Source organism: Paralichthys olivaceus, chromosome 7, assembly GCF_024713975.1.
Source record: "Paralichthys olivaceus isolate ysfri-2021 chromosome 7, ASM2471397v2, whole genome shotgun sequence".
NCBI classification, from domain to species: Eukaryota; Metazoa; Chordata; class Actinopteri; order Pleuronectiformes; family Paralichthyidae; genus Paralichthys; species Paralichthys olivaceus.
The window spans coordinates 8,066,104-8,088,902 of NC_091099.1; the positions used below are offsets into that span (position 1 = coordinate 8,066,104).

General features: G+C 41.3%; 1 protein-coding gene across 5 annotated transcripts; it reads right to left on the reverse strand.

Moving 5' to 3' along the window:
* Positions 1–82: 82 nt before the first annotated feature.
* LOC109624033 (cyclic nucleotide-gated channel beta-3-like) lies at positions 83–20,892 on the reverse strand. Of its 5 annotated transcripts, none has more exons than XM_069528252.1 (38): positions 20,721–20,889; positions 20,466–20,589; positions 18,940–19,018; positions 18,745–18,766; positions 18,570–18,615; positions 18,387–18,489; positions 17,875–17,891; positions 17,692–17,788; positions 16,939–16,963; positions 16,652–16,745; positions 16,366–16,478; positions 16,030–16,093; positions 15,235–15,310; positions 15,112–15,136; positions 12,763–13,102; positions 12,396–12,545; positions 11,241–11,311; positions 10,812–11,095; positions 10,667–10,697; positions 8,540–8,726; positions 8,382–8,396; positions 7,687–7,722; positions 6,670–6,768; positions 6,425–6,579; positions 6,041–6,247; positions 5,219–5,427; positions 4,818–4,868; positions 4,623–4,709; positions 4,260–4,324; positions 3,926–4,048; positions 3,547–3,688; positions 3,297–3,456; positions 3,123–3,220; positions 2,831–2,914; positions 2,618–2,736; positions 1,803–1,949; positions 1,469–1,664; positions 83–1,375 (listed from the first exon to the last, which is right to left on the reverse strand). In XM_069528252.1, exons 3-38 carry the CDS (start codon positions 19,015–19,017, stop codon positions 1,130–1,132), a joined length of 4,062 nt encoding a protein of 1,353 aa, XP_069384353.1. In that variant the 5' UTR covers position 19,018; positions 20,466–20,589; positions 20,721–20,889; the 3' UTR covers positions 83–1,129. The 5 variants fall into 5 exon arrangements, 4 of the variants coding, with proteins under 4 accessions (XP_069384353.1, XP_069384352.1, XP_069384354.1 ...); XM_069528251.1 differs by having other exon boundaries at positions 20,466–20,609; XM_069528254.1 differs by having other exon boundaries at positions 1,135–1,352; positions 20,466–20,609; positions 20,721–20,892.
* Between the last annotated feature and the right edge of the window lie 1,907 nt (positions 20,893–22,799).

Sequence of the window (22,799 nt, forward strand, 5' to 3'; positions counted from 1 at the left end):
TGGTTTGTGGTTAGTCTGTTTGCAGCGTGTGATGTTGTTTGTCAGGCTCTTTGACCCACATAGACAACTATGACTCATGAACTCAGGATGAAATATAATTTATTTAAGCAAAATTCACAAGAGACAGAACTACATCAGTGACAAAATCAGGTTTAAAGACATTATTATGTACACACATTCATTTGAGTCAATTATATGCATTCATCTCTCTCCCTTTCTCACTATAACACACACACATACACACACTGATATTCCTCTCTACAGTCTGTCTGGCAGTATGTTTAGCTGGTTTATCTTTTGAGACTTGATATAATCAAGCCATCTATACAAAAAAGTCATAAAGCACATTAACAGCACTAATTACACATTTATAGAATATGTACATCTCATGACGCTGCAAATGAGTGAAGGGATTCTTCTTAAAAATGTATTTTAACTATATTTTAAAAAAAACAATAATTTAGATAATTGTACAAAACAAAATCAAAACATTTGTGATGAGTTGATCCCTTTGAGATGACATACAAACATTATCCAGCATTGAGGCAATAAGAGGAAAGATTATTTTTGAGCTTGCTGTGGTAAATATATGATTCTCAGTATGTCTTATAACATGTACTGCTAACATACTGTATCTTATGATGGAAATAGATCATGTTGTATCGTTTGTAAAAACATACTCAGCGTGCGCTAGTCACACCGACACAACACGAAGTTAAATGACAAAAAAAGATAAGGCAAATTGAAGTTTACAAAAGAATCTGTAAACATTTAGTCGACAACAACAGCAAAAACATTTCCTCATTGGATGTTGTACAAAGACAAGAAGTTCAGCTCTATACAAATCGCTGATCTGAGTCAACGGTGATGGCTTAACTACGCCATCCAGCCTAGACTGCATGTCTATGGCGTGGCCTCGTGTAAATCCTGGGTGATAATGCACAAAAGGGATTAAGTGCATCATGAGTGAAAAAGGACTTTGACTTTTAGCAATGACTTAAACAGATGTGTCTGAAAATATTAAAAGCAGTTTCTTTATCCCCTTTAATTCCTCCAATTTCCTCCTTCTTCTTGCACCCACCTTTATTTTTCTTTGCTGCCACCTTCCTCACCTCTCTCCCCATCCTTCCTAACTCCTACACCCTTTCCTCTTTTCAGCCTTGTTCCCTTCGTCCTCACAGACGTCCTCCTCGCTTTGGTCCATGGCGAGTGTTTCGTCAGGGTGGCTGTGGCACTGTGATGCAGAGTGAGGCCCCAAGGAGACTTTGCTATGGCAGCGGGAAGCAGAGCGAGGTGTCGCTGAGCTGGCAAAGATTGGTGAGGGTGTGTCCCCGTCTCTGTCGGGTCCAGAGCTGGAGGTGGGAGACAGAGGAGGCTGAAAGAGGAGAGAAGAATAATGCTTTGTGTTTATACGTTGTGGCGTGCTCTCTCCTTCTTTTTATTAGCGTGTGCTAGTTATTTTATTCACCTGTAATGATATAAAGGACTTGGTCCTCTCTTTGACTTCAGCCAGAGCTCCTTTCAGTCCAGACGACTTCTCTGTCATCTCCAGGGCGGCTCTCAGCAGTTTGGGAGTCTCCGGCCTGACGGCAGCTACCGGAGCCTGAGGTGCTTCCTTAGCCTCTTCTTTGGGCTCAGGTTTCTTTCCCTTGGTCAGCATCTTCCTGTGGTTGAGACAATGACTTCAGTCAGATTGTAAGAAGTACAGACATGCAGTCAAAGCAGTGGATCCATTGGGAAGTCGTACAGTTCTGACACAGGACAGACACAGGGCAGAGATAGTCATTTTTGTCATGTTTAACCTGGCCTTCTTGCGGAGCAGTTTCTTGGACTCGGGGTAGTGGACCAGGATCTCGTTCAGGTCTTTCTTGTCCAGGATGAAGAGATTGGCAAAACCATGAGCAATCACATTGGCTGTGCGCCTATTTCCCCCGCCTACTGAAAGCAAACTGCCAATCAGTGAGAGAGGAGAGATAATTACATGGTTTAAAATCACATTTAAATTTAGGTTTCAGGGCAACAGATGGGAACCTAAACAATACGATTGTGTCTCATATTTGCTGATTTCAATCAGTCAATCAAACTTTATTATATCACATAATATTTACAATCCCAGTGTTTTACAGCTGATTGACAAAATATAGGATGTTAAAAATGAGTTAAAGATTTAGAGATGAATGCAGACCAAAGCAACCAGGGTTACAAAATACAACAAGAAAAGTAAAATAGATATAATCAATAATAACATTACAGTGAAACAAAATTGAAAACTAATACAATTATTATAAAGCAAATAAATATATATAACAAAGCCATAGCTGCACAAAAGCCAAAATAAAAAGGTGGGTTGTGAATTTATGTTTAAAATTTAAAACAAGCAAAATCGCCACAATAAATATCTGAAATCAGAAAACACAAATTGCCAAATGTGAAAATCATTTCTGTTTTCCCCACAAATTAGATCAGAAATGTTAGAAATGACCTTTTCTATGTATTCATAGATAGCTGTGTGTTTTTCTACAGTTTCTTTCAAAGACACAAAAATAATTCACAGTGGAGTATACAGCAAGGGTTAGGGTTAGCAAGCTGGGCCTGCGAGGGTTCAAATCCTTCGTACCTGATCTCTCCAAACACTGATCCTGCTCTGAGAGTGACGAACACCGTCTTCCCATCAGGTCCCCCAACCACCTGCACCTCCCCCGCTTTAATGATGTACATCTCCCGCCCCACCTCCCCCTGAGAAACAGAGGAGGGAGAGAGAGAGAGTCAAATGATGAGATGAAGGGATCAACACAAGTCTTCCACAAATAAAAGACAGGCAGATTCATACCTTTTTGCAGACGTAGTCTCCCGGCAGGTAGACGACAGAGCGAAGGCTTTTCAGCATATCAAAGATCATCTGTCTGTCACAACCCTGCCAAGAGGGAAATCAGACCAAACTAAAATATTGTTTCTTTAGCTCCACTTTCCTCCAGTCTCTCTATAGAGCATCTCACTGCAATATAACGAGTACACAAGCATCATAACACAACTGGAATTCAATTAAAACACAGTTGGACTTGACTTTCTGTACTGGAAGTTTTAGAAAATACAATTCTTTTCATACTTTTATTAATCCATACCTGGAACAGTGGGACTTTGCTCACGATGGAGTAGTTGACGTCAATAGCAATGTCCAGACGCATTTTATCTGGCAGCTGAGTCAGCAGCTCCTGCTCGTCTGGATGGAAAACAACAGTAATCTCACTGAAAGCTCGGATCTATATGAACATGCACGCTCTGTTTGTTCTCCTTACCCAGCATGCCTTGAGATTGCCAGGTGTAGTTGTACCACGTCTTCACGCGGTTCTGGACGTCTTTAGGAATGCGGTATGACGACATGTATTTAATAGTGTTGTCCATACATGTGCGGTAGTAGGTCTGACCCGCTGTGGCTGCACCAACCACATCACGCATCTGAGAAAGACAGTTCAAAACAATTTAACACCATTAATATGCACAGCTATTCAACAACACACTGCAGCTTTTAATGTGAAATATATCTACCTGTCCTATCATGATAGAGAAGGCAAAGACTCCAACAAAGTAGTTGATAAGTTGAAAGACGATCTCAAACAGGGTGGTGGGGTCTGGTAGACCTCCGATGGTGATCAGGGTCTTCACCGCAAAGTAGTAACAGCGAATGTAACTGAGCAAAGAGAAAGACGACAAGTAGAACAAGATCATGTCTTGGAATCATTGTGACACCTAACATCAGGAGTGGGCCGAAAAACTGAGATGTGTATGTTGGTTAATCATGGAAATGCATAGAAGCCAAATTGTATGTATATATGTAAATATACTTTGGTTGTGTTTAACCCCTTAAACCTCCTTCCATCCAAAACTTTAGTTGATTTGTGTGTGTGTGTGTGTTTATTCCACCAACCTGTTGCCCTTTCCATTGTACACCCACTTAGTGGAACCCAGTCCTGTAAAGGCAGAGCACCAGTAGTAGAGACAGGCGTTACAGTGGAGACAATACAGAAGATATGTGGTGGTACGGATCACCCTGAAAGACAGTGAGACAGTGGAACATGTGAATGCAGTGAAATCCAGACATTAGATCAACTGTATGAAAACTGTCTCCAGGATACAGAGGGGAAGGTGAGAGAACAGATTTCAGTGTCCATGGTTCCTGTCAGCATTTTACCAGGATGTAATGAGGAGGAGGAACAGAACAGGGAAGTATTTACACGCTCCATTGTTAGTCTGCAGCCCACCTGTATATGTAGGCTTTAGTCAAGATGGCCTCCAGACGCTCATTGAACTCGAAGAAGGAGTTGATCTGGATGAAGAGACAATGGAAAAAATAAGAAAGAAAATAGATGGAAGAAAGATGCAGTTTCACTCATGTTTGAAATTCAATGAAAAGTACAAGTGTATGTTTTGATTTGTAATATAGGGATATGATATATGAATGTAATAATTTCACTTGCTAAGCTTCATTGTTCTTGTCTATCTGTGATTGTGTGAAAGTCCATCATCATTCTTCCATCACCACAGACGTTTTGTTGCCAGGCTATCGATGCAGTAAAGGATTTTTAATGTCTTTTAAAGGCCTGAACACAGAATTAGAGCCGCACCTTCAGCAGCCGTGGTAAACGGAGCAGGGGGTTGATGCCAGTCTTGAAATAGAAGAGCTCCAGGGGAACGAGGCTGGCAACATCAAACTGAAAAGCAGGAGGGTAAAATCCCCCACTGATCAAACTGCTTCAATGATTGATGAACAGATTAAGGCAAGAGAAGAAGAACAGACTGAAACTTTTACAGCCACTCACCTTGAAGCGTTTGGTTTTCATGTAATTCTTTCTCATGTCTTTTTTGTCGCTCTGTAATGAGAACAAAACAATTACAGATCAATAATCACGTGAACAAATAAAAGTTTAGTAATGTAAATGTTACTTCAACTAACTTCTGTTAGTCCCACATGTAAATAAAGATGGAGAACTCGTCTCCATCTCCTCTCACTATCCACAAATGAAGCCAAAGTATCCTGGATGAGAAGGTTACCATCTTTCACTGAAGAAATCATTTGGAGCAAGAGTGTGTTCTGTAAGGGGATGGAGCTTGACTTTTTAATCGGGTCTATGTCCCATCTACTGACATTAGGGAGGTAGGGTTTATGACCCATGCCCCAGACAGCCACCAGAGGGCGTCCAGCTTTTCGTGCCACACTCACCACGATGTCCCCTCCACGAACAAACTGCAGGCGTGGCTGGAAGATGGTGATGTCCAGGATGTAGATGAGGTCACACAGGTAGTCGGTCAGCAGCCAGTAGTAAATATTGTCCGGAGTCTGATAGGGGAAGGCCCAGCGCACAGGGATGAACCATGCATTCCAGTTCCACGCAAGAGAAACCAAGAACATCCACAGCACATACATCTGGTCTGCAGATAGAGGAGAATGAGGAGAGTTGAGGGAGGTGTCGTCATTCTATAGTTACACAACAGAAGTGATGATTGATTGTGTGTGTGTTCATTTGTGTTTTCCCCCTTGACTGTTGTGTGCTTAGGGTGGGGCAGTCTTTGTGGGTGTCATTGCACGACTGTGTGCTTCTTCAATAACAAAAATTTATAAGAATATTGTTAAAAAAAAAGAAGCCATGGTCAATAAGCAAGTACGGAATTAGCTCATTCAGTTATCAGGTAGCAATCTAGAATCTATTGGACAGGAAAGGGGCCAGCTCACATGAATGTGAATGTGAAGGAGGAGAAAAAGGTAAACGGTTAAACAGGTCTGTATCATACAGGCTAGTTTAATAGGTTCTCTTTTACTCAAACCAAATTAGCTACTGAATTCTGCTCTTGTACAAACATTAAGTAAAACATTTCTCGAGTGTTTGGTTTTGTTAAAGGGAAATATTTCTTCCTGTTTAAAATAAGATCAGAACTATGTGGCTGAAAAGTAAAGACTTTGACTAATTTCTGAATAGTTTGCATAAAGCGGATTGTTCTGCATTGTGAGTTCTGGAGAAGGTGGTGTATTCAGCAGGATTCTCACTGGTGAAGGGGTCGATGCTGGCAGGGAAACGATAGTGCACACAGGCATGAATGCACCGAGGAGCTTTCCCACTGCAGCAGCCCCTCGTCCGCTCCTCCTCTGCCTCACTCTCCACTCTTCCTCCTGCTTCTGCTCCTGATGGACCTGCCTGTGCCTCCTTCTCTCCCCTGTCCAGCGGCTGCCCTGCAGGAGCAGGCTGAGGAGGTGCTGGAAGGAGGGGAGAAGAGATGAGGGGGAGACAAAAGAGCAAACAGGTTTAGCAATGACTGATCATACATTCTTGCCTTAAGGACTGGATTCAAAAATCAAGTTTTATCAGATTTAGACTGGATCGTACTTTGGAGCCAGAGTCTGATATTAAGAAAAGAAAAGGCTCACACTCACAGGGGATGATGCTGTCTTCGTCTGAGCTGTCAGGGTCAATCAGTTTCTCCTTGGCCTTCTCCGTTCTCTCTTTAAACATCCGCACCAGCTCCTGCAAACGCTCATTCACCACTGTGCTGGTCTGACTGGCTGAGGACGCCGGACGTTCTGGCAGACTTTGAAATAAAGTCAGAAATAAAATCAGACGTGTGTGTGTGTGTGTGTGTGTGTGTGTGTGTGTGTGTGTGTGTGTGTACAGCACTCACACATCCTCTGTGCTGTGCAGGCTGGACTGGCTGGGCCAGGCTCTGACTGGGAGGTTTACTTCATCATCATCATCTTCACTTTGAGAGTGAAGCTTCCTGCTGTTAAAGTTGAATAAAAACAGTGACATCATTGGTTTAGCTCTGAAACAGTCGTTACTGCATTTCCTGTGTGATTTACTACAAGAGTCATAGAAATGGTATTACCAAATTGTCCAATTAGATCAGAATCAGAGATAGTTTATTGACATCGGGTTTCAATATGGTTAGTTCGACAAATATAAGTAAGAAATATGTACAAATATATATATGTATATCTAAAATGTAGAAAATGTGCATATTTGTAAATACCTTTTCCTATAATATAGTATAAACAACAAGTGGTAGAGGATGTAAAGATAAATAAATAAAGATAATAAATAAAGATATGTATTAATAAAATATATTTTTGTAATGTTTTATGTTGTTTTTGGGAAGCCATTTACAATATGAACAATTTAATGATTTTTCCTGTAAATTTGTCATAATTCCTCTTTTTAATTCCCATTAAAAAAAATAAAATAAAATAGAAGATAATGTATTACTTTGTATTTAGTCTGTTTATTAACAGCTTTTTATTATATTATTATTTATTAGAAAAAATGATGTACAATTACTATTTCTGTTACAGTTGTGGTCCTTCATACACTAAGTGAAGTGGTATCTGTAAATTCTAAAAAGACGTAGACTCATTCATACTTCTTCTATATGATGAGTTGTGCCAAAAAACAACAAACTTTGTCACAAGCACAAAGTAAAACAACAACAACAAAAAAACAAATGTGTTTGTGAATGTGAGAAATGCAGATAAATAAAGGTGGAATGAGTGAATGAGCAAAGACTGCTCCATTCAGATCAGATCAATTCAAGGATTTAATGAATGAATGAATGTTGATTGATAATCACGGGGCAGCACAATGTGTGGATGAAAAGATGGATGGACACTAATGATTGATATTTAATAAAGCTTGTATATCTTACATCTTTGTCCAGATAGTCCTGTGATTCCTTCCACTACTGTCATACATGGCCAGAGCAGGGGAGTGAGTGAGTGTGTGTTCATGAAAGAAAGACAGGGAGAGAGAGAGAGAGAGAGAGAGAGAGAGAGTGTGCGTGTGTGTGTGTGTGTGAAAAGCATGATGTTAATCCAGGAAACAGAAAACAAGTGAAGACATAATCACCTCCAGTTCTCTACAGGTGGGGGACACATTGATGATGCAAGTGCAAGATTGTGATGCATCGGTTTATTGACTTTTTGCTACTCTACGTCACAATGCATGCAATAGACAAAATCACATGAGTCTGTAAACGCCGTGTAAACACTTTTCTTACACTTCACACAAAAGAACAGCACAACAACAACAACAACACAAGACAAGAACCACTCAGTGACTCAGAAACACCTGACAGCTTCACAAAGACGCCTTGTTCTGCATAAACAATGTGTGTGTTACAGTAGCAGCAAAAATAGTTTTCATGAAATCCCAGATTTTCCTAAAACATTTTACTTGTTGTCCACACATGGTTTCTGCAGGTCAGCCAAATACTGGGGACAGTAATGTCTTATTAAAAGTTTTGCCATGAATGCTATAAAAGTTATGCATGTGTTTATTTGTAAATGAAAAGCACACTATCCACTGGAGGCAACTACAACTCAGTCCATGCAGGTTCCTTACTCTTTATCTCCTTTACTGCAGATGCAAAGCGTGGGGAGAAGAAAGGACGAGAAATATTTAAGTATGTATCCAGATTTACTGCAAATTTGAGTTTCCACTTTTTAAAGCATCTAAAATGTCAAATGTTTTATAATTTGTGACTCGCGGGGATTTCTCACCTCTGACGACCTCCAGATGGGGTCACAGGGACAGTGAGGGTTGTAAGTTTCGGGTCCTGTGGGGTGAGTATTTTAGGGACAGCACTCTGTTCCTCCCCTTCTCCTCCTCCTCCTCCTCCTTTTTTCTCGTGGTCTGAGTCCACATCCTCGACATTGACGGCTGGACGTAGGCTGAGGCTGGAGCTCTCTGGAGAGGTAGACAGACATGGTACATGGACATTGAGTTCAGAGTGTGAACAAAATATCAGCAGTGAGATGGAATGTACCATGATGTTACATGAGCTGCGTCACAAGAAGCAAAGCAGGTCACAGTTAGAGGCAAAAAGCAGGAGAAGCAGTTTTAGCAGGACCTAGATTCAGGCTTATGCAAGAGGATTGACCCTTAAACTAGTCCATCATGTGTAAGACAGACACCTGAGAGGACATTTATCTGGGACTTCACATGAGTCTGGCTCTTATGGCTCACGGTACACTGGCAGACATCCGGCTTCTCCAAAAGAGATATGATGCTTTTTCAGTTTTTCTCTCTTCTATTGTGTTCAAATAGTTTCTTGTGGAAATAAAAGTTCTTCAAAGTCATGAATAAATCAAGTAATAACACAAATTAAATGTATGAATATTATCCTTTACATTAAAATAACATTTGTGGTTGTGTTTTCTTGAGTAAATGGTGAAACTTGCATGTGCTCCATTTTGATCTAAAACAATACACTTGTTTCTTTTCTTCAGAGCTCAACTGAAGAAACGTACTAATGTTGGTGCTCCAGTAAGATTTTTTTTAAACACGACAGGATAAGTGAAACACAAAAACATACAAAAACCAACAACCACGACACAAAACAACATGTTCAGGAGTGTGAACGTGTTGTGAATTTGCTGTGACATTTAAACTCTTAATTTCTTTGTGGATGTGTCAATCACACTGTTCATTTAACGTCAGTTACTTTAATGATCGATTTACTCTGATTTCATGCATCAGACGTGACTGAGTTCATAAATGTTCACAATGTTCAAGGAATCACATGAAGACAATTAACTTTCTACTGTTTGCAGATTCACCTGCGGGTCTGACTGGCGAAATGTCTGAGTCCTCTTCGATGAAGAATGCCGGGTTGGACAGACCAGACAGCTGGCGGGATGTGGCGTTGAGCTGCTTTGACGGGGGGCTGACAATCGGTGGCAGGCGTGGATAGGATGGCACATTGGGCAACTCGAGGGTGCTACCATTGGGGGATGATGGAGACGGGGAGCGGGATCGGAGGTGAGGATGGTGAGGAGGAGGGAGAGGGGAGTGTCGGGCGAGCCGGTTAAGTTCTACGTCTTGCTGGTTCTTGTCTTTCGTCTGTTTTTGCTGTTGTTGTTTCTTAGGCATCTTGAGGCATAAGGCTGTTGAGGCGGTTCCGGACGTTGCTGAAGTACTGCTGCGTCCGGCTGGGGAACTGGGAGAGCTTCTGGGGGATGTTTGAGAAGCTCTGGGTGAGACTGGACAGAGTGGGGTCGGCTGAACCCTCTGAGCCTTTGGGCAAACACTCACTCAGGGTCTGTGCGATGTTTCGGGGGATCTGCGTGAGTCTGATCCGGGAGAACTCTTGGTGTAATTCAGGGGGGAGGGAGGGTAAGTACTTGGTCACATCAGAGAACTGGGTGGGTAGCTTGGGCATGGAGGGTATTTTCGGGGGGGAGATGCCGTTCTCTTTGAAGAATGCGTTGATATTGCCGAGGCACTCGGAGGTGTGAGGGATGCGCATCAGGCAGCTCTTAAATGTATCACAGCTGACTGGAACTATGGAAGAGACAGGTGGATACGCAAATATACAGTCAGGCAGAACAGAAGCATGATGGGAGATTGGCTCAGGTGAGGGCCACATATGACGGACTGAGCTCACGACCTCGGACCTGCTGCAATTTCATAATGAACCAAAAGTGTTTTTACACCTCTGTCTTAACAATGATGACACTGCCTCGTGTTTGTCTGGATGTAGAAAAGTGTGTCGATTGACAACTAAGCAGCTTGTGAGTTCAACAAAACTCAACTTATATAATACGAGTGGCAACAAAAGCTATATAATCTGTGTTGAGAAATATTTTCTGCATGAAAAAGCAAATATAATAAAATAGAAGACATACCACCACAGTCATCCCCGGCATCTTCCTCCTCCTACAAAAAAAGCATATGCATATATAAATAACAATGAAGAGCAGCAGAGTGATGTGCAACAGTTGGGAAAATGTTTATATAATGTCATTTATTGAATTATTAATTTTTTCTTACTTTTTCTGCAGGTTTGTCAGCGTCAGTGACTTGTCCGTCTGGCTCTGCTTTCTGTGGCTGCTGTGTCACAGGCTGAGCGTTAGAGTTGGCCTCCTGGGTCTTGGTCACTGCTTCTGGTTCAGGTTCAGGTTCTGGTTCAGGTTCAGGTTCTGGTTCTGGTTCTGATTCTGGTTCTGGTTCAGGTTCAGGTTCAGGATTTGGCTCTGGTTCAAGGATCTTAACTGGTTCAGGACTTGGAGGTGGGGAGGGGGACGTCTGCTGTGGCTCTGCGTCCTCCTTTGGCTCTAGATGGCGATTAACAGATGTTTAGAATATATAGCATGTGTATTTGGACAGCAGAGCACTTTGCTATCCAATAAGAGTTGGGACCTTCTAGCTACAGTCACTTTTGGATGCAGTGATGCACGTGGGTTATATTTCTCTCTATACCTGGTTCTATTAAGGTCGGTAACACAGCCTCTTCTAGCTCTTCCTCGTCCTCTGCAAGACTCTCTTCCTCTCTGCAAGACAGGACAGGAGAGGACAGATCAGGACAGGAGAGGAGAGAGTAGGATAGGAGAGGACAGGACAGATCAGGACAGGAGAGGAGAGGGTAGGACAGGACAGATCAGGACAGATCAGGACAGGACAGGAGAGGACAGATCAGGACAGGAGAGGAGAGGGTAGGACAGGACAGATCAGGACAGGACAGGAGAGGACAGATCAGGACAGGAGAGGAGAGAGTAGGATAGAAGAGGACAGGACAGATCAGGACAGGATAGGAGAGGACAGATTAAGACAGGATATGGGGGGATGGGACATATGGGACAGATGGGACAAAATAGGACAAAAAACATGGTAGATTTATTAAAACTATCACGTTTTGTAAAACTAAAACACTGTCACACTTTCAAACCTGATTATAGACGACTGAGAATTATATGAACTCAGCTCATTGTGACCTAGTTACTGTTTCCGCTCTTGGTGATCACCTGTTGGTCAAGCTTATATAATTTGTTTACATCAGGATAATTATGAAGTCAGAGTTAAATAAGAATTCGAAGGTATTCAGTTAGTAACACATATCAGCCCGTTACCTAAACACGATGTTGTCTTATAAGATACTCACTTATTCACACGCGTTAATCGTCAATAGTCCAAACTGAAAATGTCCACGAGCATCAAAATGACACGAGCTCATGGACGAGTTCAGGCGAGTTTGTAAATATTAGAAAAACAACAGGGACATCCGTAACATCTCCGTCTGTCATGTTCCCTGTTTCTCCTGAAGCAGCAGCAGGTGTTACCAGAGGAACCGCTGAGAGAGGGAGAGAGGGACGGCACACATGTTGCCATGGGAAGCTGGGGTTGCTATGGTGAGGCGGTGTGATGCCATACAGACTGTGATGCTGAGGCAGAGAACACATAACGAGAACCCACGGGATTTGGAGCCTGGCAGCAAACGACAGATCGTTCATCTGTATTTGGATCAGTGTGAGCACGAGTGGAGTTTGACTTCAGGTTCTTTATTTGACAACTGAGCTGCTGCAAACAACAACACGACAAAACTGTAGTGCCCCTTCTCTAATGGGCACATGGTCTTACTCTGCGTCAGGCTCCTCCAGCAGTTGTGCACTGTCCAGCGAGAGCCTGATGGACTGTCCCTCACTGGCCATCTGTCTGATGGCCATCTCCGCCGTCTGCCTGGCCACCTCCTCAGCCACACGGGTCATCTCCATGCGCTCCATCAGCAGACTGAGGAAAGACATGGACACACTGATATGAATCATGCTGTGAAGTGACTTTAGATACTAGAGGAAATAACAGGTTTATTAGCCTATAGTCAAATGAGTGATTGCTCTGAAATAAGGATTGGTTGTGACTATCTTTATTTATTGAAGTCATTCAATAAATAATATTATTTGAAATGATTCTGGAGGTCCAGCTCTGGCCCCACCTCCCCCTCTCTTACCGTTCCTCCATGGTAGCAAAGGCCACATCTTCAGCCTTCCTCTTGATGCTCTCGATAAACGGCGTCCAGCGACCCGTCTGAGTCTCGGCATCTTCCTGAGATATTTTCGTCATGTTCTCTGAAAGTCCTCCTGGCACTGGATTGGCATCAGGCTGCATCTGGGACGGCATGGAGGCCGCGGGCTGTGAACAGCACTGCGTCTGCTGCATGGCGTCCTGCTGTTGGTGAGTTGTCGGTGATGCAGGAGTCATTGATGTGGACGGTGGAGCAGGTCTGTGCTGACCCTCGTTGTCTGATTCCACGTCTTCTAGGACCATGTCAGGTTTGAGATTGGAAGAAGCTGTGAGGGCGACAATGTTCAGTTTGGCAGTAGATGTATTGGTGATGGATTTAGTTTTGGATTTGGATGCATAAGGTATATTTAGACACAAAAAGTATTTAATCAACAATTCTAATGATGGTTTGTTCAAAAGAAATCTCGGATTCAGGCATAAATATATATCCTCTGGATTTTTCCTTTCACATATGAAGAATGCAGCAGGAGATTATCTGAGTCAGATGCGTTCACAACATCAGAAAACAGTGGAAATAACATGTTTCTGTTTCAGCACATCTGTACCGTGTCCGCCCTGGTTGTCTTTCCAAAATGACATCTTCACACACATGTTAGAACCATCAACAACAAACTCTCTGGCTGTGAAATCCTTCAGACATAATCCTGTTGTATCCTCATCAACTCATCATTTGCATTCAGAAAGTCCAGAGTTCAGGTTGAGCAGCTTATTTGATTGAAACCATGGACTATAGATAAAGATGGACAACATGGAAGCCCCCCCAAAGTAGCTCCATCGCCGATCACTACAAGCGTTGGTATCTGGGAGTCTTTTGGGAGGATGTTGTCTTTATTTACAGTCTGGTCTCTAAATGCTCTTTAATTTTGTACAGGCAAAAATCTCTCCAGTAGTTCCAGTCGAGATTTTGAGGAAATAAATGTGTTTTTGAAGAAAATTGTTATCAAGCTTTAGTTTTCCCGATAAAAACCACCACATAATTCATTCCACACTGAATCTTTATTATTCCTGCAGTGTCTTTACATCACAGCGTTATACTGACGTGTTCTACCACTTCACGTTCTGAACGTGATCAAATACTGTTCTTACAAATCAGGTCAAACCACCAGGAAAAACACCACAGTTCACAGTTCAAGGCCTTAGATACAAATCAAGTGGATCACAGTTGTAGTCCTGCATGTAGTACTCATACAACCTCACTCAAACCCTCAAATCTTACATTTACGATCCTGAACTCAACTCAAATTTGCTTGAACAAAAAAATATAGATTTGAAGGATTAAGATTTAACAGATGAAAAATTAGTCTATTTTTCTCCTAAAATAAAGGTCAGGTATTGATATATAAGAATATATAAAGATAAAACAATAGCACATTTATATAGCTGCCATTTAATCATTTTTTCTGGATTTCTGTCAGGAAAAGAAGATACTACATTAAAATGACTGGTACATCACCTTTGTTTCTGAATATGTTCGGTTTCTGGATATGAAAATGGCAACATGAATATATCTAGTGTACATTTCCATAGGCTACAGCGCAGTAACAGAAAGATGTAACGTCTGCAGCCCTTTGTGCATGAAACCTACAGCAATGTCAATCACTAAAGATTTCTGTCAAACAGAAAATGTGCAAATTCACAACAAGCACACATTTATTTCCCTACAGAATACACAGTACACACTTGACTTACATTGCATATATCAGTGCACACGTTTGAAGTTGTAATACATTCATTTTCAAACTGTACTGAGTACAGCAAGGTGAGTTGAATATAGCTCTATATTCTTTAACAGCTGCCTAGAGTTTCAGTACTGAGCTGCACATTGTACATCAACTGTGGCTCTGCATGTGTGTGTGTGTGTGTGTTTGTGTGTTTGTGTGTGGGAGTCAGAGCATCCCCCAGTCGTCTCCTCCTGCTGTTTAAGGGGCTCGCAGCGCCTTCCCCCCTGAAACAGAAGGAGAAGAGGGACTGAGTTAGGCTCCGACCACCCGACCAAAACACCTCTTCAAAAACTATGGGGGGAAAAACAAGAGGGCGCTTCAACAGAAAACACATTTACAGTCATTTCCAGATATTACCCAGACCCGGAGGAGAATGAATGAAGCAAAAGCGCAGATGTTTTTAAAGAGATGTTTCCATTTCTATTTCTCTGGGAAAACATTATCTGATATAGATCCACTTGACAGAACTGTGAGTTGTGGCACTTTGTACTGGCAGGAGAAGGTTTTCTATAACCACAGGAAAATAAAGTTAAGCGGCTAAAGCCTTAACTCACCTTTCTGTAGAACTTCAGCTGCACACTGAGGGAAAAAAGAAAAACATCAGTTGTAAGAGCTGATTACAATCAGATCGAGATGAAGGAAGAAAAAACACTCATTAATTTATTCCCACAATTTACCTGGATATCATCTTTGGGGGGAATCGCAGGCTGAGGCAGCTTCAGGCCAATACCGGACATGAACCAGCCGACCACACTGTGGAGAGACGACCTCAGTAATTAACCCATTAACACAATGTACTTGAGCTGTTAGATACTTTAGTGAAGTGTATCAATCCATCAAGAAGAGAACAATTTTAACAATTTAATCCTATTATTTTTTACAACTATTTGAGACTAATGCATGCAGTAAAATGGAAATATAAATAAATTAATAGAAACAAATGTGGAATAAAAACTAAATTAAGAAACTAAAATAGAAGAAAATAGGAAAAATATAATAAATATAATAATATAGAGTTAAAAAGACATTGAGATAAAAGTTTTAGGCTGTCATCAACCTAAAATAACTCTAATAAATACGTAATACTACATTCAAACACACAATCAGATGCAGTAATCTACATTTCCCCTTTGTAGAATATAGGACAAGATGGTGAATGTCCCTTGTATGTTTGAAGTTACCAGTAGATGTCAGCAGGTGTAAGCGGCCACTAGCGGATGTTAACCACAGTTGTGCACCTTAGCGTCATTAAGCGTTTTGGTCTTTGTGATCGATGATACAGGCCGAATTTGAGGGTTTGACTGGCTACTGGCTTGTATGGCAGCATATGAAAGCCATGAGTCCGCTCAATAGATCAGACATCATTACATCTTTGCCTTTTTAAACTAAACGCTGTCCCATTTTAGAACATAGGACAAGATGTAGATAATCAGCGTCATCATCTGCAGAAAAAAAATGACTTCTAAACGTACTTGGACACTTTGCTGTCGGTATCGAGTGAGATTCCACTGAGAGATTCAGGTGGTGGAGACAGAACTGCAGAGAAGAGACGGAGACATAAACGTCAGAGAACAGAACATGAACCAAGGTGCTGCTTTCATTGTGCGACTGTGTCATGTGTGTATTTGCTTATGTACATGGAACTGTGCACGTCTTAGGACACAAGATACAGCATCGGAAGTAATTTCAGTAATCGGTGTAATTTCATCTTATAAACAATATGTGGTGTTTGTGCTACGGGTACAGTTAACCCCACTTGTGTGTGTGTGTGTGTGTGTGTGTGTGTGTGTGTGTGTGTGTGCGTGTACTTTTGTCCAGAGAGGAGCGGGAGCGGGATGACTTGGTCGATTGTTCTATGGCTACAGCACCAGGGGGCAGTATAACTGGCTGAGGGATGATCTCCTTTATCCATTTCACCACACTGCAACAGAGAAAGACAAAAGTTTGAACTGCCTGCTCTGTGTGTGTGTGTGTGTGTGTGTGTGTGTGTGTGCACCATAACAGCATATATGTATATTTTGTTGTCACATGTTGGTGTGTGAAGGTTCAGCTTTGATAATTGAGCTTGTGTGGTTAGAGGGGATTTATTCTCACTTTGGAGGGAACTGAGGGGTCAGACTTTCTGCTTCTGCTTCCTCGTCATCTGACACCATCTCCACCACTGGGATGTGTGGGAGGGGATCGAAATCTGGACCAATCAGAAACCTCAGTTAGAGGAAAAAATGACTGAGAAATCCATGATCAGTGGCAAATTTACTTCAATGTAACATAACTGTATTAGTCTTTACTAGAAAATCAGATTCACAAATATTATTCATTAGTCCCTGTCCATGATGAACTTTCAAATATTCAATTTAAAAACACATGATAAAGAAACGTACCTGGCATTGTTTCAACATCATAGATCTAGAACAGCAGAAAGGAAACAGAACAGATTGTGATCAGTTTATTTGTCTTTAAGTTATTTTCTATTGGAACTCATTTATTAGTAAGTTACTGAGATGAGAATAAGATTAATTTTTTTAAATGAATCTTAAAACTGAGATACATTTGAATTCTGCCACCAAAGAGCTCACGTTGATGTTTGTCTACACGATTGAGCAAAAACTACAAAATAAAATTGTGGGATCTGACAGATTTAAATGTGGTTTCAAATACAATTTTGTAACAGACGTTGGGCACAGTGGTGCAGTAAGAATAAGATTTGGCTGAATAGAGAATAAATAAGATACTGATTCTTGTATAAGAATCAGTGAATTCGATGTTTATCACTGCAGCTCCATGGTTACAAATTAAAAAACCTGGTTTAAGTAGTAGTGAAAGTTAATGGAGGAGATAAACCTGGATAAACCCCCTGTAGTTTCCTTTATGAGATGAATACACATGATTAGTCTGATAAGCCTGTGGGACAATGCTGAGTTGCTTGAGTCAAGTGTCACAAGAGCTCACAGATGTAAATTGTCTTAATGCCCCAGAATTACTTAAATCAGTTTATCCATTTACGCATGTTGCTCCTATTGTGTTGGTCTGAGGAGAAAATACTGAAGAGGGCTGTTAGTGGGGAAATGAAGACCTTTGATTTTAGGGCTGTCGAAAGTTGAATAGACAAATAACTGACGTCCTCTGAGTCTGACCTCAGTGTGTTCCTCGTTGTTGGTCTCTCTGTACTTGTCATCGGGCTGAGGCAGAACCTTGGTCAGACCCTGAGCGACCCAGCCGATCACTCCAGACCTGCGAGAGAATCAACTTTCCATTTAGCCTGTGATGGATCATGTTTTCTTTTTAAATATTCTCCACTTTTCTAATCAGTAATGTACCTTTCTCCATCTTCTGTCTGATGGATGAACAAGAGAACAAGAGAGGGAAACAGGAAAAACATTAGGAAAGAAAAGATCATTTTAATTTCTAGCAAATATAACCTCCTCTCGCTCACAATAATGCTAATACACCCAAATAACTGGTTTGATGCATGTGGTTAATAATATGTTTTTATAATTGTTAATATTGTTCAATTAAATCTATCTGAGGAAAGATGATCCGGCCCATATTGATGATTTAAAAGTGTCTTTAAATGAGAAATATCCAAAATTCATTGGTCAAACCTGAAAAAAATAATAATATTTTTTATTCAGTGTGATTTTTGGGGAGCTGGTTTTGATTATTACGACGGTTACAAGCTCCCTTACCCCTGTAAATTAGTGACAGGTACATATAAGGGCTGGTAAAAACATAGTTAATCATATCTGACACTTGATGAAAACCGCATATCAGCCTGATTAGCAATATAAGCAAATATACTAAACATCTGCTCAGACATCTGTACACTCACCCTGGAGTCATTGGCCCTGCTGAGTCGAGGGGAGTTAGATGGCTGCGGCAGAGTGCTGACGAACCCATTAGACAGCCAGCCTAATACTCCAGTCTGGGCCTGACTGCAGGGGAGGTCAGGAGACATGGTTAAGGGTGTCTGCACACACACACACACACACACAAACTGGAGGCTAACATTTACCTGTCTTCTGTAACTTCCTCTGTGTTTTTCAGTGGAGGACTTTTTGCTGAAAACAAAAATACTCATGTTTTAGACACGTTCTCACATATACAGTATGCAGGTGACTTTTATTAAATATGTGTTTGTACATATGTAAAGAAATAATAACATAAAACAAGCTGAATGTAGTTCTCACCTTCTCTTTTTTGGGGGGGAACCTGAGAGACGGAGAGAGAAGAGTGTGAGAAACACTGAAAATATAAAGTATGTGTGATGACAGTGATGATGGAGTGTGTGTGTGTGTGTGTGTGTGTGTGTGTGTGTGTGTGTGTGTGTGTGTGTGTGTGTGTGTGTGTGTGTGTGTGTGTGTGTGTATGTGTGTGTGTCGTACAGCAGGCGTCTTGGCAGGTTCATCTGTCTCTGGAGCTTCGGGGGGTTGTGGGACCACTTTCACCACCCAGTTAAACATCCTGTTGAACACACACACACACACACACACACACACACACACACACACACACACACACACAGTCAGCCTCTGAACAAGCCCCTCATCAAACATTGTAGATTTCGCTGATGATTATTCCTAATCGCTCTCTCCTCGTGGGTTCGTTGAATCGGCCTCTTCATGTTTCAGACAGAGAGCCCTCAACTGCAGCTAATGACGTCTGAACAAACTTTCACCACTTTTATCGTGACCAGTCGTATGTGGTGTTGGACTGTAAGTTAGAGAATTGTTGGGTGTAGATCATTTAAATTTAAACCAAGATATGTTCTTTAATGCAAAACCTTCACAGGAGTCAAAAGTCAGAGACTACAAATCCAAGGGGCAGAGTTTAACGTCTGGAACATCACTTGTCTGGTTTAATCTCAAAAGCTAATCCACTTCAGCAACAGGGTAAAGAGCTACTGAACCTGCAAGATTTCCTGGAAACAGACGATGGTTCCGCAGGTCGAGATCCACCAGGACAACCAACAACTGCAGTGAACGTTTCTCGATATTAAGATCAGCCATTATCACAGTTTGGTGGTAAATTTGCATTTGCTATTTAAAGTTCCTTTTTTTTGCATCATATAAAACTGAAAGGTCTGAGTTGCATCATGCAGCAGATTCTCTCCTGCAGACTGAGTTGCACCTAAAATATCATCCGTCTGTCTGCTGGATGGAGATATACATCATTTTCAATATAGACTGAAAAACTAAAACAGCATCACAATGACTCCAGATGACAAATGTAAAAATTGAAGAGGGTTAGGGTTAGCTGTTGATGTTTGCTGTTTAAGGTTTCTTCAATCAACCAATCTTTTTTTCATCTACAGTTGTCTAAGAAATGTTTTACTAACATTAAAATGACTGAAGGGCAACAACAAGTTGAAATGATCAGTTTGTTATCAACAATCTCATTATGGAACACCCACACACACACACATGCAGCTTCTCGACAAAGCAGTCTAATCTGTAGTTGTGATCTCTCTGTGATTCCTGACAAACTGTGCCAATCAGCAGAGATCACACAGGCCCTAATCTCCAGGTCTTTAGATCCAACAGTGCAGCTCCATCCTCCAACTAATCTACAGCCCTGAATGACTCCTGACTTGTGTCCTCGCCCGCCGCAGATAATTATCAGACATCAAATCAGCATCAATCATGAGGAGGAAGCCCTGAAGATATAATTCTTCTCCAGAATCAATCTATCTGGATGGATTCATTCAACTGAGGCTTCAGCCACTGTCCTCCAACACAGCCAGACACCAACACAAACCCCAGCTATTATATCTCAATGAGTTCTTCACAGCTTCTGCATCCACACTTCTGTTGCAACTTCACCGATCAAAGATCTGTACTCAGGAAGTAATATTCAATGCTGGAATTTGTGCATTTCTTAGTTTGCAGAGTAACAGACTTATATTCCTTACCTGTGCGTCTACAGGTGTCTCTGCATACCGGTGGTGTGGAGATCCAGAGTGCGCCACAGCCGGCACAAGTGTGCTGGGATTTACAAAGTGGCTGCCTGCGCCTAACAGGATTACCCAGCACCACCTGAAGGTCAAGGCACAATCCTGGACAGTGAGCAATTGCAGATTAACAGCAGAGAAAAGTATCATATAGGACAACACATCATCAGACAGAAAACCACAGAAAACTGCAACAAAGAAAATGATGATGTCTACCTATTAAAGCTGCAGACTCTGTGTTAAATCTTGTGTTTCTGATTCTTTTCCATTTCCTTTTGTTGTGATAACGAACAAACCTGATCTACATGCACACTGTATTTGTTGGTGTATGTGGCAACTTGAATCTCTTGTTTTCTTGTCCTCCATCTCTGTTCCTCATTATCCCGTCCTCATTACAGTTTGATCCCCAGCAAGTGACGCAGCGCCTTTTGCTGACCGGCCAGCAACGAGATATATCGAGACAAGCATTTGCATAAATTGACAATCTGATCAGGGCTCTGTTGTTCAAGTACTGCAATTTGTATGTATACACAAATTAACTTATCTTGGATAATATATTTATAAAATACTAATAATGATTATAATCTCTACCGTCCATCTTTATAACATTTTAAAAAATTTTTACGTAATTCTCAAATTCTCAGATTTATTTTCTTCAATGGAACCCTTCCTATAGACGCTGTAGCTTGAGCGTTTTTTTATTAGGTGAGCTAACAGATTATAACCCAGGGGTTTCAAAAAATGTTCCTTGTCACCTCTCTATAAGACGACACACTCTTCTCCCCTTGACACATTTAACGTGTCCATGTTTTGTTGGTAAGAATATATGATTTTCATAATATTTAATATAAATGTGTGTAGCAGCTGTAGTTTTTTCTCTTGTCCTGCTCCGTTAATCATCTCCTCTCGGGACCCTTTTGGAAAGGACCAAACCCCATTTGGAAACCACCACACTTAACCACATGACCATATATATAAGAATTTAAAATCCTCCATCTCACAACCAGCTGCAACAACAAACTGTTGTTAATGTATTTTAAATTTATCACATGCTTTTCTCCATCAATACTTGTAGAAAAAAGTTAGATATCCTGTTTTTAACAATAATGGGGGGGGAAATCAGGGAAGAAAAAGAAAGAAAAGAGAAGAAGGAAGATAAATGTTAGAGGAGATAACAGGAGGAGAGAAAGCTTGGCATGATTCTGGAAAGTGATTAGTGATTATCCAGATCTGCCCTCGCTAACTAAGCAACTGGCAAGCAGGAAACGACACATCTTGATCTAATGGGTTGTAATATGATGAATGATGATAAAAAGCTGCAGCAGTGGAGATCCAGACAAACGTGAGCATCAGACATGCTAAACTGAACATGTCAGGTAAGAGTCAGGAAGGCAGAGCCCTGGAGGGGTGGAAAAACATTCACTGGGTCAGACGTCAGCCCAAGTCCTGCTGTTGTGCTGCAGAGTGGGAACCACACAAGAACTTGTGCTGTTGCTGAGGCAGGAGGCTGTGAGCAGATCCCATTATCAGCTCAGCAGGGGATAAGCTGGGAGAACATGTCCATGACACAGACCCTTGGCTGTATGATGCAGCTCCACACTGGCCTCAATCCTAAAATGAACTGCTGGATCACATGGAGGTCAGGGCAGGTTTGAGCAAAGACTCAGGAGAGAGGAAGAGAGAGTGAAACTGAACAAGTGTTTTCTCCACTTACAGGGAAAATCAGAGCAGTTTACACATTATTCATCTTTTTTATTAAATGAGGTGAAAGAGAAAGCGGACGATGAGGTAAAGCTGCGGTGGATGATCTGTGACAGAAGCTAATCCTGATTACCTCTGACACAAAGATGTGCAGGGAGGTGCTGTCACTCTCACAACAGACAACTGCACACGGCCCTCATGTGCACACACAGACACACAAATACATTACATCCGTACGGTGGTATTCAGATCCACAACTTAGTAAAACACAGCATGAAAGCTAATCGAAGTTCTCATCATGTACACCTGCTCCGTTTGAGTGTTACATTATTATATAACTGATAAAATTGTATTATTATTATTATTGAGGTACAAGTTATTTTATATTTTGTGAAAAATTTAGTTGAGTAAAAACAGAGACAATATTTCCCTGGAAAGTAACTAAATACTTAGTATGTTATACTTCTCTACTACATTTTAGATACCGAAATAGTTGTTCTGCCAATATTATAAGTATACAGAAAATTGCCCCACCTCATAGTATTTAAAAGGCAAGAATCAACTCCTCATCCAGCTACATTAAAATGCCACATG

Coding starts and splice junctions, on each gene's coding strand:
- LOC109624033 (XM_069528252.1), bottom strand. CDS start 19,017: ATGTTTAACTGGGTGGTGAAAGTGGTCCCACAACCCCCCGAAGCTCCA. Junction 6,248..6,424: donor CGAAGACAGCATCATCCCCT/GTGAGTGTGAGC, acceptor CCCTCCTTCCAG/CACCTCCTCAGCCTGCTCCT. Junction 3,457..3,546: donor TCTCTATCATGATAGGACAG/GTAGATATATTT, acceptor TGTCTTTCTCAG/ATGCGTGATGTGGTTGGTGC.